The 13,076-nt window shown below is 41.1% G+C and overlaps 1 protein-coding gene across 3 annotated transcripts; it reads right to left on the bottom strand.

Annotated features, from left to right (window-relative positions):
- Positions 3,662-6,924, bottom strand: POLR2K (RNA polymerase II subunit K). 3 transcript variants are annotated; one of them, XM_018058301.1, is made up of 4 exons: positions 6,835-6,924; positions 5,989-6,193; positions 5,550-5,642; positions 3,662-4,880 (listed from the first exon to the last, which is right to left on the bottom strand). In XM_018058301.1, exons 2-4 carry the CDS (start codon positions 6,047-6,049, stop codon positions 4,858-4,860), a joined length of 177 nt encoding a protein of 58 aa, XP_017913790.1. In that variant the 5' UTR covers positions 6,050-6,193; positions 6,835-6,924; the 3' UTR covers positions 3,662-4,857. The 3 variants fall into 3 exon arrangements, with proteins under 3 accessions (XP_017913790.1, XP_005689258.1, XP_017913791.1); XM_005689201.2 differs by having other exon boundaries at positions 5,989-6,057; XM_018058302.1 differs by having other exon boundaries at positions 5,989-6,057; positions 6,817-6,916.

Below are 13,076 nucleotides of genomic sequence, written 5' to 3'. Positions count from 1 at the left end.
TTCTCTTCTTTTCACAGCTATTTGTAAGGCCTCCTCAAGACAGCCATTTTGCTTTTTTGCATTTCTTTTCCACGGGGATGGTCTTGATCCCTGTCTCCTGTACAATGTCACAAACCTCTTTCCATAGTTCATCAGGGACTCTATCAGATCTAGTCCCTTAAATCTATTTCTCACTTCCACTGTATAATCATAAGGGATTTGATTTAGGTCATACTTGAATGGTCTAGTGGTTTTCTGCATTTTTTTCAATTTAAGTCTGAATTTGGTAATAAGGGGTTCATGACCTGAGCCACAGGCAGCTCCTGGTCTTGTTTTTGCTGACTGAGGATAGGAAGTGATTAATCCAAGAAAAATTTCCCAGAACTGAAGAGCTTCAATTTCCACGCTGAGAGTATACACCCAGCAACCAAAACAAGCAAAGAGATTCATTCCAAGGCACATACTGCAAAATTTCAGGGCACTAGCAAAGAACATTCTAAGTTTCTAGAGAGAATGTAGGTCACAAAGGATAAGGAAGATCGGTTTTGTACTTTCCCACAATAATACAGATAGCTAGAACACAACAAAATATTTCAAAATTCTGATGTTCACAATAACACAAGAAAGGTCATTTTAGGCAGAGAGAAAAACACGAGAAAAGGCACAGGCAAGGTCCATTATCAGCTTCAGCTCAGTTCAATTCAGTCACTAAGTCGTGTCTGACTCTTTGCGACTCCATGAATCTAAGCACGCCAGGCCTCCCTGTCCATCACCATCTCCCGGAGTTGACTCAGACTCACGTCCATCGAGTCAGTGATGCCATCCAGCCATCTCATCCTCACCCTTCTCCTCCTGCCCCCAATCCCTCCCACCATCAGAGTCTTTTCCAATGAGTCAGCTCTTCGCATGAGGTGGCCAAAGTACTGGAGTTTCAGCTTTAGCATCATTCCTTCCAAAGAACACCCAGGGCCGATCTTTAGAATGGACTGGTTGGATCTCCTTGCAGTCTAAGGGACTCTTGAGAGTCTTCTCCAACACCACAGTTCAAAAGCATCAATTCTTCGGTGCTCAGCTTTCTTCACAGTCCAACTCTCACATCCATACATGACCACTGGAAAAACCATAGCCTTGACTAAACGGACCTTTGTTGGCAAAGTAATGTCTCTGCTTTTCAATATGCTATCTAGGTTGGTCATAACTTTTCTTCCAAGGAGTAAGTGTCTTTTAATTTCATGGCTGCAGTCACCATCTTCAGTGATTTTGGAGCCCAAAAAGATAAAGTCTGACACTATTAAAGAACTGCAAACATCTCCTTAGAACCAAAGATTAAGAGGTGGGTTGAAGTGGTGACAGAGGAGGGAGAGGGCTCTGCTTGTACTATTCCCAACAGTTTTTTACTTTATCAAAATGGGAGGCTACTGAAGATTTTCAGCAAGACAGAGCTGTGAAATTTCTATTTTACAATGATCAAAGCTGGGATGGGAATTCCATGGTGGTCTAGGGGTTAGGACTCTACAATGAGCAAGCTGAAGAGTATGGAAAACAGCAAGACCAGTAGCTGAGACTAATCCAAAGGTGGATATAATACAGAGAAGAATGGTTAAAAAAAGATCTTCACAACCCAGATAATCAAGATGGTGTGATCACTCACCTAGAGCCAGACATCCTGGAATGTGAAGTCAAGTGGGCCTTAAAAAGCATCACTATGAACAAAGCTAGTGGAGGTGATGGAATTCCAGTTGAGCTATTTCAAATCCAAAAAGATGATACTGTGAAAGTGCTGCACTCAGTATGTCAGCAAATTTTGAAAACTCAGCAGTGGCCACAGGACTGGAAAAGGTCAGTTTTCATTTCAATCCCAGAGAAAGGCAATGCCAAAGAATGCTCAAACTACTGCATAATTGCACTCATCTCACACACTAGTAAAGTAATGCTCAAAATTCTCTAAGCCTGGCTTCAGCAATACATGAACCATGAACTTCCAGATGTTCAAGCTGGTTTTAGAAAAGGCAAAGGAACCGGAGATCAAATTGCCAACATCCGCTGGATCATTGAAAAAGCAAGAGTTCCAGAAAAACATCTATTTCTGCTTTATTGACTCTGCCAAAGCCTTTGACTGTGTGGATCACAACAGACTGTGGAAAATTCTGAAAGAGAAAGGAATACCAGACCACCTGACTTGCTATACAGGAGAAACTAGTATTCAGGTCAGGAAGCAACAGTTAGAACTGGACATGGAACAACAGACTAGGTCCAAATAGGAAAAGGAGTACATCAAGGCTGTATATCGTCATCCTGCTTATTTAACTTCTATGCAGAGTACATCATGAGAACCACTGAGCTGGAAGAAGCACAAGCTGGAATCAAGATTGCCGGGAGAAATATCAATAACCTCAGATATGCAGATGACACCACCCTTACAGCAGAAAGTGAAGAACTAAAGAGCCTCTTGATTAAAGTGAAAGAGGAGAGTGAAAAAGTTGGCTTAAAGCTCAACATTCAGAAAACTAAGATCATGGCATCTGGTCCCATCACTTCATGGGAAATAGATAGGGAAACAGTGGAAATGGTGGCTGACTTTTTTGGGGGCTCCAAAATCACTGCAGATGGTGACTGCAGCCATGAAATTAAAAGACACTTACTCCTTGGAAGGAAGTTATGACCAACCTAGACAGCATATTAAAAAGAAGAGACATTACTTTGTCAACAAAGTTCCGTCTAGTCAAGGCTACCTTTTTCCAGTAGTCAGGTATGGATGTGAGAGTGGGGCTATAAAGAAAGCTGAGCGCAGAAAAACTGATGCTTTTGAACTGTGGTCTTGGAGAAGACTCTTGAGAGTCCCTTGGACTGTGAGGAAATCCAACCAGTCCATCCTAAGGGAAATCAGTCCTGGGTGTTCATTGGAAAGACTGATGTTGAAGCTGAAACTCCCAACACTTTGGCCACCTGATGTGAAGAGCTGACTCATCTGAAAAGACCCTGATGCTGGGAAAGATTTAGAGCAGAAGGGGATGACAGAGGATGAGATGGTTGGAGGCCATCACCGACTCAATGGACATGAGTTTCAGTTAACTCTAGGAGTTGGTGATAGAGAGGGAGGCCTGGCGTGCTGCAGTCCACGGGGCTGCAAAGAGTCAGACACAACTGAGGGACTATACTGAACTGAACTGAATACAATCATCTGTGCAGAAACTGTAATGGTGTGAATAGCTAACATTTATTACTTTAAGAGTTTTTATCTTGCAGCAAATGTTTGGGGTAGGTGCTGTAGTGTATTTTTTGATGTCCACCTTACAAATAAGGAAAGTGAATCCTGGTGAAGTCACTGCCATCTAACAAGGGACTCTGCAGGTGTATGTAGGTATAGATGTATTAATTTCTTGACTTCAACAATTAAGCTGAAGTTAAATAAACTGGCCAGTAAATGAGTAGTGCTGGATTTGAATCAATTTCCACATATTTTTGATGAACCTGTGTGTCTGATAAACAGTTTAAGTAGGGAACAAGTTATGTGTTAGCTTCAAGCTCAGATTTACTGATTTTTATATTTATAGATCAGTATTCAAAAGAATTTTTTAAAAGCTATTTTATATCTATTTTACCTTTTCTATAACTGTCCAGGTAGGCAAGAAGTAAAATTACTTCCATTTTATAAATAAAGGAGACACAAGGAGGTAACTGATTGAAATGAATTCCAGGCGTAATACTTTACCCATTAAACCACAGACTAGTTAACCAAACAACAATACTCAAACTACTAAAAGCACAAAGGACCTATGATGAAATTAGAATAGTTAAGAGCAACATTATCAGTGAGTTGGGGTTTAGGCAGCTGTCATTTATCAGGACTCTTCCATACAGAAAGGACAAGCTTAAGAAGGAATTAAGGAATATGGCAGAATCACAGAATTATGAAAGCCACGGTCTAGGAAAAACTGGATCAAGGAAGCACCCTTTAAAAATCTCGAGTATAGTAGTGCTATATAGCACATAATGAACTTACAGAACTTAGTATTTAAGGATGGCAGTAAAAATAACAGGTACTTCTTTTAAATGGCACAGATAATTCTCTGAATGTTCGAGACACACAACGCTATCAATGAAGTTTATCTAATCAAATCCTGGAACAGATGGGATTATCTCAGTATCCATATTCCCAGTTATCAAAGCAAAAGCTTTAAACATTCATCCAATAATTAAGTGTAAACCAACTTTTTTAATATGCTGAAAGCAGAATTTTTTGTTTACTTTAATGAATAATTACAACTGGGAAACCACACCTGCCTTAACAGTCTGCTTCACCCACTTTACTTGGGATTGATTCTGTCTTGCAGAAAGCAACCATCAAAGTTTCTTTTCCCTTGCCCAAGATTTTAAAAAGCCAACCATTACATATAAATACAGAAAGCCTATGTCAAGTTAACAAATGAAAACTGTAACTCAAAATGAGGTATGCACATTGACAGTAAGTACACTGGTATACTCTATACAAAAGCCAGAGAGTTTACAAACAATTGGTGATGTAAAACAGAGGTTTCCTAAGAACTTACTTAATCAGACCTTTAAAAAGCCCCAGAAAACTTCATTTTTAACAAGGGTCCCAGATGATTCCAGGTTTTGCTTAAAGTGTAGTTTGGGAAACATTTTTAACCTCCACTGAGTGTCAGATTACATATACAATAAAATTAAAATACAAACCATGTAACTGAATGAAAAATAATATCTTTATATAAGCTATTAACAGATATCTAAATACAATATGGTTTTTTAAAATGAAATGTGTATATAATTGTATTCATAAAGTACACTAATCAAAATCTATACAACATTAACAACAAATCCAAATAAAAATGAAGATATTCCTCCAAACTTCATGTTTCACCGAGCATCAAAAACCACCACTGTAATATACCAAGTTAAGGACATAAAAAGGTACATTAAAATTAAAATTTTAGTACTTCCAAGTCACTTTCTCTTCACAATAATCTATTTATTTAATCTAAAACGTTAGTCATTTTAGATTTAAGTTAATCTAAAATGCACAGAAGAATAAAATTCACTATCTACTATGATGAGAAGTGAACTAAAAAATAAACTATTTTAATTATTAGCCCTCTTTCCATGATAGAGACCAATGCACCAAGAAACTAAAGCAGTGTTAAAAGCAATAATTTACTGTTCTAAAAAATACTGTCAGTTATTACATAACATTTACTCTGTCTTTCAACTAATTCATAAGTCTCACTTTTTCCATTAGGTAGCATAAAAACACTATTTAGTTCCCCTTGTATAATTTAGTTTGTTCATAAACTGAAGCTCAGGAATGAGTACTTATATAGAGAACTGCTGAAAAATACACTTATGAAAGCCAAAATCAACTAGTATTTAGATTACTTGGTATACGTCTACACATCGAAGTATTGTCAAAGAAAACGATAAACATTTTTTTTTTTGGTGTAGTAATCCAAGTTGTTATCATTTTCACAAGTAATTAGTCTTTGACTATCAAACCAGGCATTATTCTTCACTTGCTCCCATCTCATACCTAAGAAGCACAGTTAAAAGGATACATCTTTTAGTCCTTTTCTTGTACATTATTCTGTATCCACATTCTCTGCATCGGATTGGATCCCTTGATTTTATTTCATTTTCTGTGTGACATTCTAGAAACGAAAACACATTCATTTATTCAATGCCTAAAAGAGAAATTATTACAGACAAGCAAATTATCTTGACCATATTCTTCATCCAACACACTAAAATACACTCAATCTCAAGGATGTGTTGCTATTATCAGTAAGCTAAAGGAGAGAGAAAAAAAGAGTGGTGGGCAAGGCACTTTTCCTAGAAGAGGAAATGAAAAGTTAATGAGAGGATTTTTTTTTAAAGATTGCTAAAGCTGTTCAGCTTTCTAACTTTAAAGATGAACGACTCACGTAAGTCAAAGACAAATGCACAGTTCTTTTTTTTAAACCGAGTTTAAATACTCTCACTTTGTGTTATTCTTACCTCCACAGATATAGATCATTGGCTGCTGCTTTGGGGGTTGAACGTCCTTCTGGGTGTCCATTGTTGTCCCTGAAATCGGAGACTCAAATACTTAATACCTCAAAACGGGGCCCTCACAAATCCAACCAGGAATCATTTTTCCGAGGGCAAGCTAAAAAGATCCCAATTCCTAGTCGGTACTTTGTTTCAAATCCTATGGCTGGGTCTAAAGGACGAAACAAACAAACAAAAAAACGCGTTGTGCATTTGCCCCCAAATTGGACTCTTATTTTACAGATGAAAGAAGTCAGGTTTAGGGAAGTACATTTGGGCAGGATTACTCAGCAGCAATGCAGGAGGCCCGGGTTCGATCACGGGGTCGGGAAGATCCCTGGGGTAAAGAATTGCAACCCACTACAGTATTCTTGACTGGAGAATTCCACGGACAGAGGAGTCTGGCAGGCTACAGTCCATGGGGTCGCGAAGAGTGGGACACGACTTAGCGACTAACACACTCAGTTGCAGAATCAGAGAGATTTAGATCTGATTGCAAAGCCCGCGTCTTCATTTAACACGTTATGTTTTTCCAAAATTTAGCAGGAGATTGTAAAAGGAAAAAACAATTACCTCTCTCAATAGGAGAACACGCGAACCAAAGAGAAGAATAAATAACTCCCCAAAGCTAGTCAACAGTTAAACAGGGAAACAACCCAACAGCTAAACAGGCAAAAAACTAAAAGTATCGACTCCATCCCCAGCCTCTCCCGACTCTAACCCTTACACTAGCCCTCTTTAGACCTTACTGTATTCTCAGTTTGGGACCAAATTTCCGACCCTCAAATCGCAAACCTTCAATTTCCTACTCACGTAACACGGAAAACTCTTTAGGCCTCTCCAAATTCCGACTCTCCTCTAACCCGCGGCCAACTTCCGGCGCTCGCTTCTGACGTGTCGGAGTCGCCGCCAGTTCCATAGTCTCCGCCCCTTCCGTTCCGGGCGTGGCTAAGGACCCTGGATTGAGCAGAAGCGGGTGAAGCGGATGCTTTCGTGTTTTCGAGTCTAGTCGAAAGTGCTTGTTTCGCTCCTAGCTGTTTTCATTTTTCAGGGAAGCAAAGCATTTTAGCAGCCTTTCATGTCCAAGGAGGTTTGTCTCTCTGATAAATGAAGTCTGCAGAAAGGAACATTTTTCTAGGCGGGCAGAGGGTTAGAAGAGAAACCCCAGTGAAGTGCTCGTGGAATACTAGGCTGACCGTTACTCCAAGGAACGTAGAAGAATCGGCTCCACCGCGGATATCCACGTCGAAAAGCCCTTTTCAGACTACGTGTTTCGAATCATTTGCTATTTGTACCGGGGCAGTGGAGCACCCCCTCGGACGCTATCTTTCGTATAATTTCGTTTTTGCTTTTCGACCCTTTCTCTCCTAGGCGCTCGTTCTCTGACTCACGCATTTTACTTGTGGGCAGGTACGTCAGTTGCTCCCACTTAAAGCTAAGGGATTTAGGTAGTAGTAGCTGTCCACTGTGGAGAAGGCAATGGCACACCACTCCAGTACTCTTGCCTGGAAAATCCCATGGACGGAGGAGCCTGGTAGGCTGCAGTCCATGGGGTCGCTAAGAGTCGGACACGACTGAGCGACTTCTTTCACTTTTCACTTTGATGCATTGGAGAAGGAAATGGCAACCCACTCCAATGTTCTTGCCTGGAGAATCCCAGGGATGGCGGAGCCTGGTGGGCTGCCGTCTCTGGAGTCGCACAGGGTCGGACACGACTGAAGCGACTTAGCAGCAGCAGCTGTCCACTGACCCTCCTTTTGTCCCCTGGGTTCATTCCTCCTTAGAAGAACCACAAGACGACCAATGAGGCCGTGTGCTTTCAAAGGTCAAAATTTTAATGAAATTGAACAGATGGGTTGACAACGTTTGCTTTTTTTTTTTTTCACAGTAATAGCTTACGGTGAACGATGTCGGATTTGTGGTCTCTGAAGATTTAGCATGGCATCAGGAACCAGGCTTCAGACGCTCAGAACTTTGTGTGGCAGAAGTCTCATTACAGTGAAAAAGGACGGAAAGCTGCTAACGTAGACATCAGAAGAGGGGATGGAGAGTGCCCCCCTCGCTAGTCTTAGCAAGGGAGCTATATACTTTTTCAGTTGGTTGTTACAGTAAATCAAAAGAATGTCTCAAGGTTGTAAAGGTCTTACCAGATCCATTCCCACAACTTACATTTTAAAATAGTGGGATAACATTTTTAAAATAATGGGCTTCCTCTGTGGCTCAGACAGTAAAGAATCCTCCTGCAATGTGGGAGACCTGGGTTCGATCCCTGTGTTGGGAAGATCCCTTGGAGAAAGGAAAGCTACACATTCCAATATTCTGGCCTGGAGAATTCAGGCCATGGGGTAGCAAAGAGTCCTGACAGGACTGAGCAACTTTCACTTTCACCAGAAAGATCTTACCAGACCCACTCCCACCACATACATTTTAAGATGACAGGATAGTCAGAAGGTTCTCAAGGAGGAATATGTCCTCCAACAGGATACATTGTTGTTTTATAATCATTAGTAAAGAGTTTAAGGAAAAACATACCTTGAGCAAGATGAGTTGTGTAATTATTAGCTCTGGGCTTAAAGAAAAAAAACACTTTATGTGACTATGTTGAAGGAATGTAGGAAAGAAACGTTTGTCCTTTTCTCCTCCTTGAGAGCCCCAGACCCCTTTCTCTTCCCTTTCCTTCCCCCACCTCCTCCTCCCCCCGCTTCCCCCCCCCTTCCCCCTCCTGAATCAACCTACCTAGGAATTAGCACTCTCAACAGCAAGTATTTATGTCAGAAAGGGGTAGAAGAAAATGAAGTTATTACAATTTAGAAAATAAACAGTTGTTAATAACAACTATTGTAGTTAATCTGAGAAGCAGGTTTCTTTCTCGGCAACATCTACTACTTTGGTTTCTTATTGAAAGTGAAAGTCACTCACTTGTGTCCAACTCTGCAATGCTATGGACTGTACAGTCCATGGAATTCTCCAGGCCAGAATACTGTAGTGGGTAGTCTTTCCCTTCTCCAGAAGATCTTCCCAACCCAAGGATTGAACCCAAGTCTCCCACATTGCAGGTGGATTCTTCACCAGCTGAACCCAGGTCTCCCATTTTGCAAGTGGATTCTTTACCAGCTGAGCCACAGACGAAGCCCAAGAATACTGGAGTGGGTACCCTAACCCTTCTCCAGCGGATCTTCCTGACTCAGGAATTGAACCAGGGTCTCCTGCATTGCAGGCAGATTCTTTACCAACTGAGCTATAAGGGAAGCCTCTATTGGTTTTTTATTAAGCAGGCTCTATTGCTTTTCTCTCTCCCATCCAGCAACCTGGGAACATTGAGCCTGACCTTTCCTTTCCAAGAGTTAATTGGTTGCACCTCCATAGACCAACTTGGGACTTGACTTTCCGGGTTTTCCTAGAGGCCAATTTTTAAATATCCAGGAAACACAGTGGAGTATCCTGCTTCTTCATTGTTCAGTTCAGTCACTCAGTCATGTCCAACTCTTTGTGACCCCATAAACTGCAGCATACAAGGCTTCCTTGTCCTTCACCAACTCCTGCAACTTGCTCAAACTCATGTTATTGAGTCGGTGATGCCATCCAACCATCTCATCCTCTGTCATCCCCTTCTCCTCCTGCCTTCAATGTTTCCCAGCATCAGAGTGTCAGTCCTCCAATGAATATTCAAGACTGATTTCCTTTAGGATGGACTGGTTTGATCTCCTTGCAGTCCAAGAGGTTCTCAAGAGCCTTCTCCAATACCACAGTTCAAAAGCATCAATTCTTCGGCGCTCAGCTTTCTTTATAGTCCAACTCTCACATCCATACATGACTCCTGGAAAAACCATAGCTTTGACTAGATGGACTTTTGTTAGCAAAGTAATGTCTCTGCTTATTAATACACTGTCTAGGTTAGTCACAGCTTTTCTTCCAAGGAGCAATTGTCTTTTAATTTCATGGCTGCATTCACCATCTGCAGTGATTTTGGAGCCCAAGAAATAAAAGTTTGTCACTGTTTTCATTGTTTCCCCATCTATTTGCCATGAAGTGATGGGACCAGATGCCATAATCTTAGTTTCTTGAATGTTGAGTTTTAAACCGGTTTTTTCACTCTCCTTTTTCACTTTCATCAAGAGACTCTTTAGGTCCTCTTTGCTTTCTGCCATAAAGGTGGTGTCATTTGCATATCTGGGGTTATTGATATTTCTCCCTGCAATCTAGATTCCAGCTTGTGCATCAGCATTTCACCTGATGTACTCTGCATATAAGGTAAATAAACAAGATGAAACTATGCAGTTTCTTCCTCCACAGACAGGCTAAGGTAGAACATAAATATTTTTTATCCGCAGCTGTCTTACAAAGTACCTCCCCTCTTAGCCAAAGGGAAGAGGTAACTCAATAGAGCGCTGAAGAATTGATGCTTTTGAACTGTGGTGTTGGAGAAGACTCTTCAGAGTCCCTTGGACTGCAAGGAGATCAAGCCAGTCCATCCTAAAGGAAATCAGTCCTGAATATTTATCAAAAAGACTGATGCTGAAGCTGAAACTCCAATGCTTTTGCCACCTGATGCAAAGAATCAACTCATTTGAAAAGACTCTGATGCTGGGAAGGATTGTAGGTGGGAGGAGAAGGGGATGACAGAGGATGAGATGGTTGGATGGTGTCATCAACGCGATGGACATGAGTTTGAGCAAGCTCGGGGAGTTGGTGATGGACAGGGAAGCCTGGTGTGCTGGAGTCCATGGTGTGCAAAGAGTCAGACATGACTGATCAACTGAACTGACTGAAGAAATATTAGGTAAAACTATTGTCATCATAAGAGAAAGGTTATGGAGTGATCCAGAAAGTGTATCTTTGTGCCTGTTTAAAAACAAAAATTGTTTTTTGAGAGGCAGGGCCCACATCACACAGCATGGAGAATCTTAGTTCCCTAACCAGGGACCAAAAATGTGTCTGCTGCACCAGAAGCACCAATTCTTAATAACTGGACTGCCTGGAAGAGTGTAACTTTAGTCATTGCAAACTGACTTGGATTCTGATTCTGCAGCTTGAGGTATTAAGATAATGGATCCTCAAAAATGGATCAACACATGCAGAATAGAAATGATTCCTGGGACCCTACAGAGGGGTAGGATAAAGAATTTGTGTCAAGGCTAGTTCCCAGCCCAACATTCCCTTTCCTATCTGTAAGAATCAGTAATTTTAGGGTCATTCTGAACCATGGTCAGTAGATGCTGTTACAGCTAACTTTTCTTGAGCCTTTACTGTGTGCCAGACATCACTGCATTGCCCTATTCTAATGAACATATTAGTGAAAGTAATGCACTCAATATGTCAGCAAATTTGGAAAACTCAGCAGTGGCCACAGGACTGGAAAAGGTCAGTTTTCATTCCAATCCCAAAGAAAGGCAATGCCAAAGAATGCTCAAACTACCGCACAATTGCACTCATCTCACATGCTAGTAAAGTAATGCTCAAAATTCTCCAAGCCAGGCTTCAGCAATACATGAACCATGAACTTCGAGTTGTTCAAGCTGATTTTAGAAAAGGCAGAGGAACCGGAGATCAAATTGCCAACATCCGCTGGATCATCCTAAAAGCAAGAGAGTTCCAGAAAAACATCTATTTCTGCTTTCTTGACTATGCCAAAGCCTTTGACTGTGTGGATCACAATAAACTGTGGAAAATTCTGAAAGAGATGGGAATACCAGACCACCTGGCCTGCCTCCTGAGAAATCTGTATTCAGGTCAGGAAGCAACAGTTAGAACTGGACATGGAACAACAGACTGGTTCCAAATAGGGAAAGGAGTACATCAAGGCTGTATGTTGTCACCCTGTTATTTAACTTATGTGCAGAGTACATCATGAGAAACGCTGAGCTGGAAGAAGCACAAGCTGGAATCAAGACTGCCAGGAGAAATATCAATAACCTCAGATATGCAGATGACACCACTCTTACGGCAGAAAGTAAAGAAGAACTAAAGAGCCTCTTGATGAAAGTGAAAGTGGAGAGTGAAAAAGTTGGCTTAAAGCTCAACATTCAGAAAACAAAGATCATGGCATCTGGTCCCATCACTTCATGGGAAATAGATAGGGAAACAGTGTCAGACTTTATTTTTGGGGGCTCCAAAATCACTGCAGATGGTGACTGCAGCCATGAAATTAAAAGACGCTTACTCCTTGGAAGGAAAGTTATGACCAAACTAGGCAGCATATTAAAAAGCAGAGACATTACTTTGTCAACAAAGGTCTGTCTAGTCAAGGCTATTGTTTTTCCAGTGGTCATGTATGGATGTGAGAGTTGGACTATAAAGAGGGCTGAGCACAGAAAAAATGATGCTTTTGAACTGTGGTCTTGGAGAAGACTCTTGAGAGTCCCTTGGACTGCCAGGAGATCCAACCAGTCCATCCTAAGGGAAATTGGTCCTGGGTGTTCATTGGAAGGACTGATGTTAAAGCTGAAACTCCAGTATTTTGGCCACCTGATGCAAAGAGCTGACTCATTTGAAACGACCCTGATGTTGGAAAAGATTGAAGGCAGGAGGAGAAGGGGACAACAGAGGATGAGATGGTTAGATGGCATCACCTACTCGATGGACATGAGTTTGGGTAAACTCTGGGAGTTGGTGATGGACAGGGAGGCCTGGCGTGCTGTGGTTCATGGGGTCGCAAAGAGTCAGACACGACTAAGCAACTGAACTGAACTGAATTGAATGAACATATTTGTCTTGTGATCTTGAATACTAGTGCTTTTAAATCCTTATAGTGTGGTTATGGAGATACATGTTGCTATTTTTCTCCCCTGAATATCTGTTTTCCTTTTCCTTGATCATATTCATTTAAGTATACTGCATAGCTTGAATATCATGGTGATGGAAAACCTTTCATTATGTATTCCTGGATAGTTTCCAAAAGAAGCATTAGATCAGTGGAAAACATTTGGGTTTTAGAGTTCTGAGGTCAGTAACGAGATTACAGCCAATCCAGAAAGGGAAGGGAAGAAGCCAAATACTGTGATGGGTAAATAATAGGAAAATATAGCTCAGTGGCTTAAATTTGGGCTATATGAGTA

This window comes from Capra hircus, chromosome 14, assembly GCF_001704415.2.
Source record: "Capra hircus breed San Clemente chromosome 14, ASM170441v1, whole genome shotgun sequence".
Classification (NCBI taxonomy): Eukaryota; Metazoa; Chordata; class Mammalia; order Artiodactyla; family Bovidae; genus Capra; species Capra hircus.
The sequence above is the reverse complement of the archived record's forward strand: the minus strand, read 5'-3'. Positions and strand labels throughout refer to the sequence as shown.

Bases quoted from the DNA above. Each gene is read 5' to 3' on its own strand.
- POLR2K (XM_018058301.1), bottom strand. From the start codon at position 6,049: ATGGACACCCAGAAGGACGTTCAACCCCCAAAGCAGCAGCCAATGATC. The intron at 5,643-5,988 runs GTAAGAATAACA...TTTCGTTTCTAG, and splicing joins AATGATCTATATCTGTGGAG to AATGTCACACAGAAAATGAA. The intron at 4,881-5,549 runs GTATCCTTTTAA...GGTATATTACAG, and splicing joins CAAGAAAAGGACTAAAAGAT to TGGTGGTTTTTGATGCTCGG.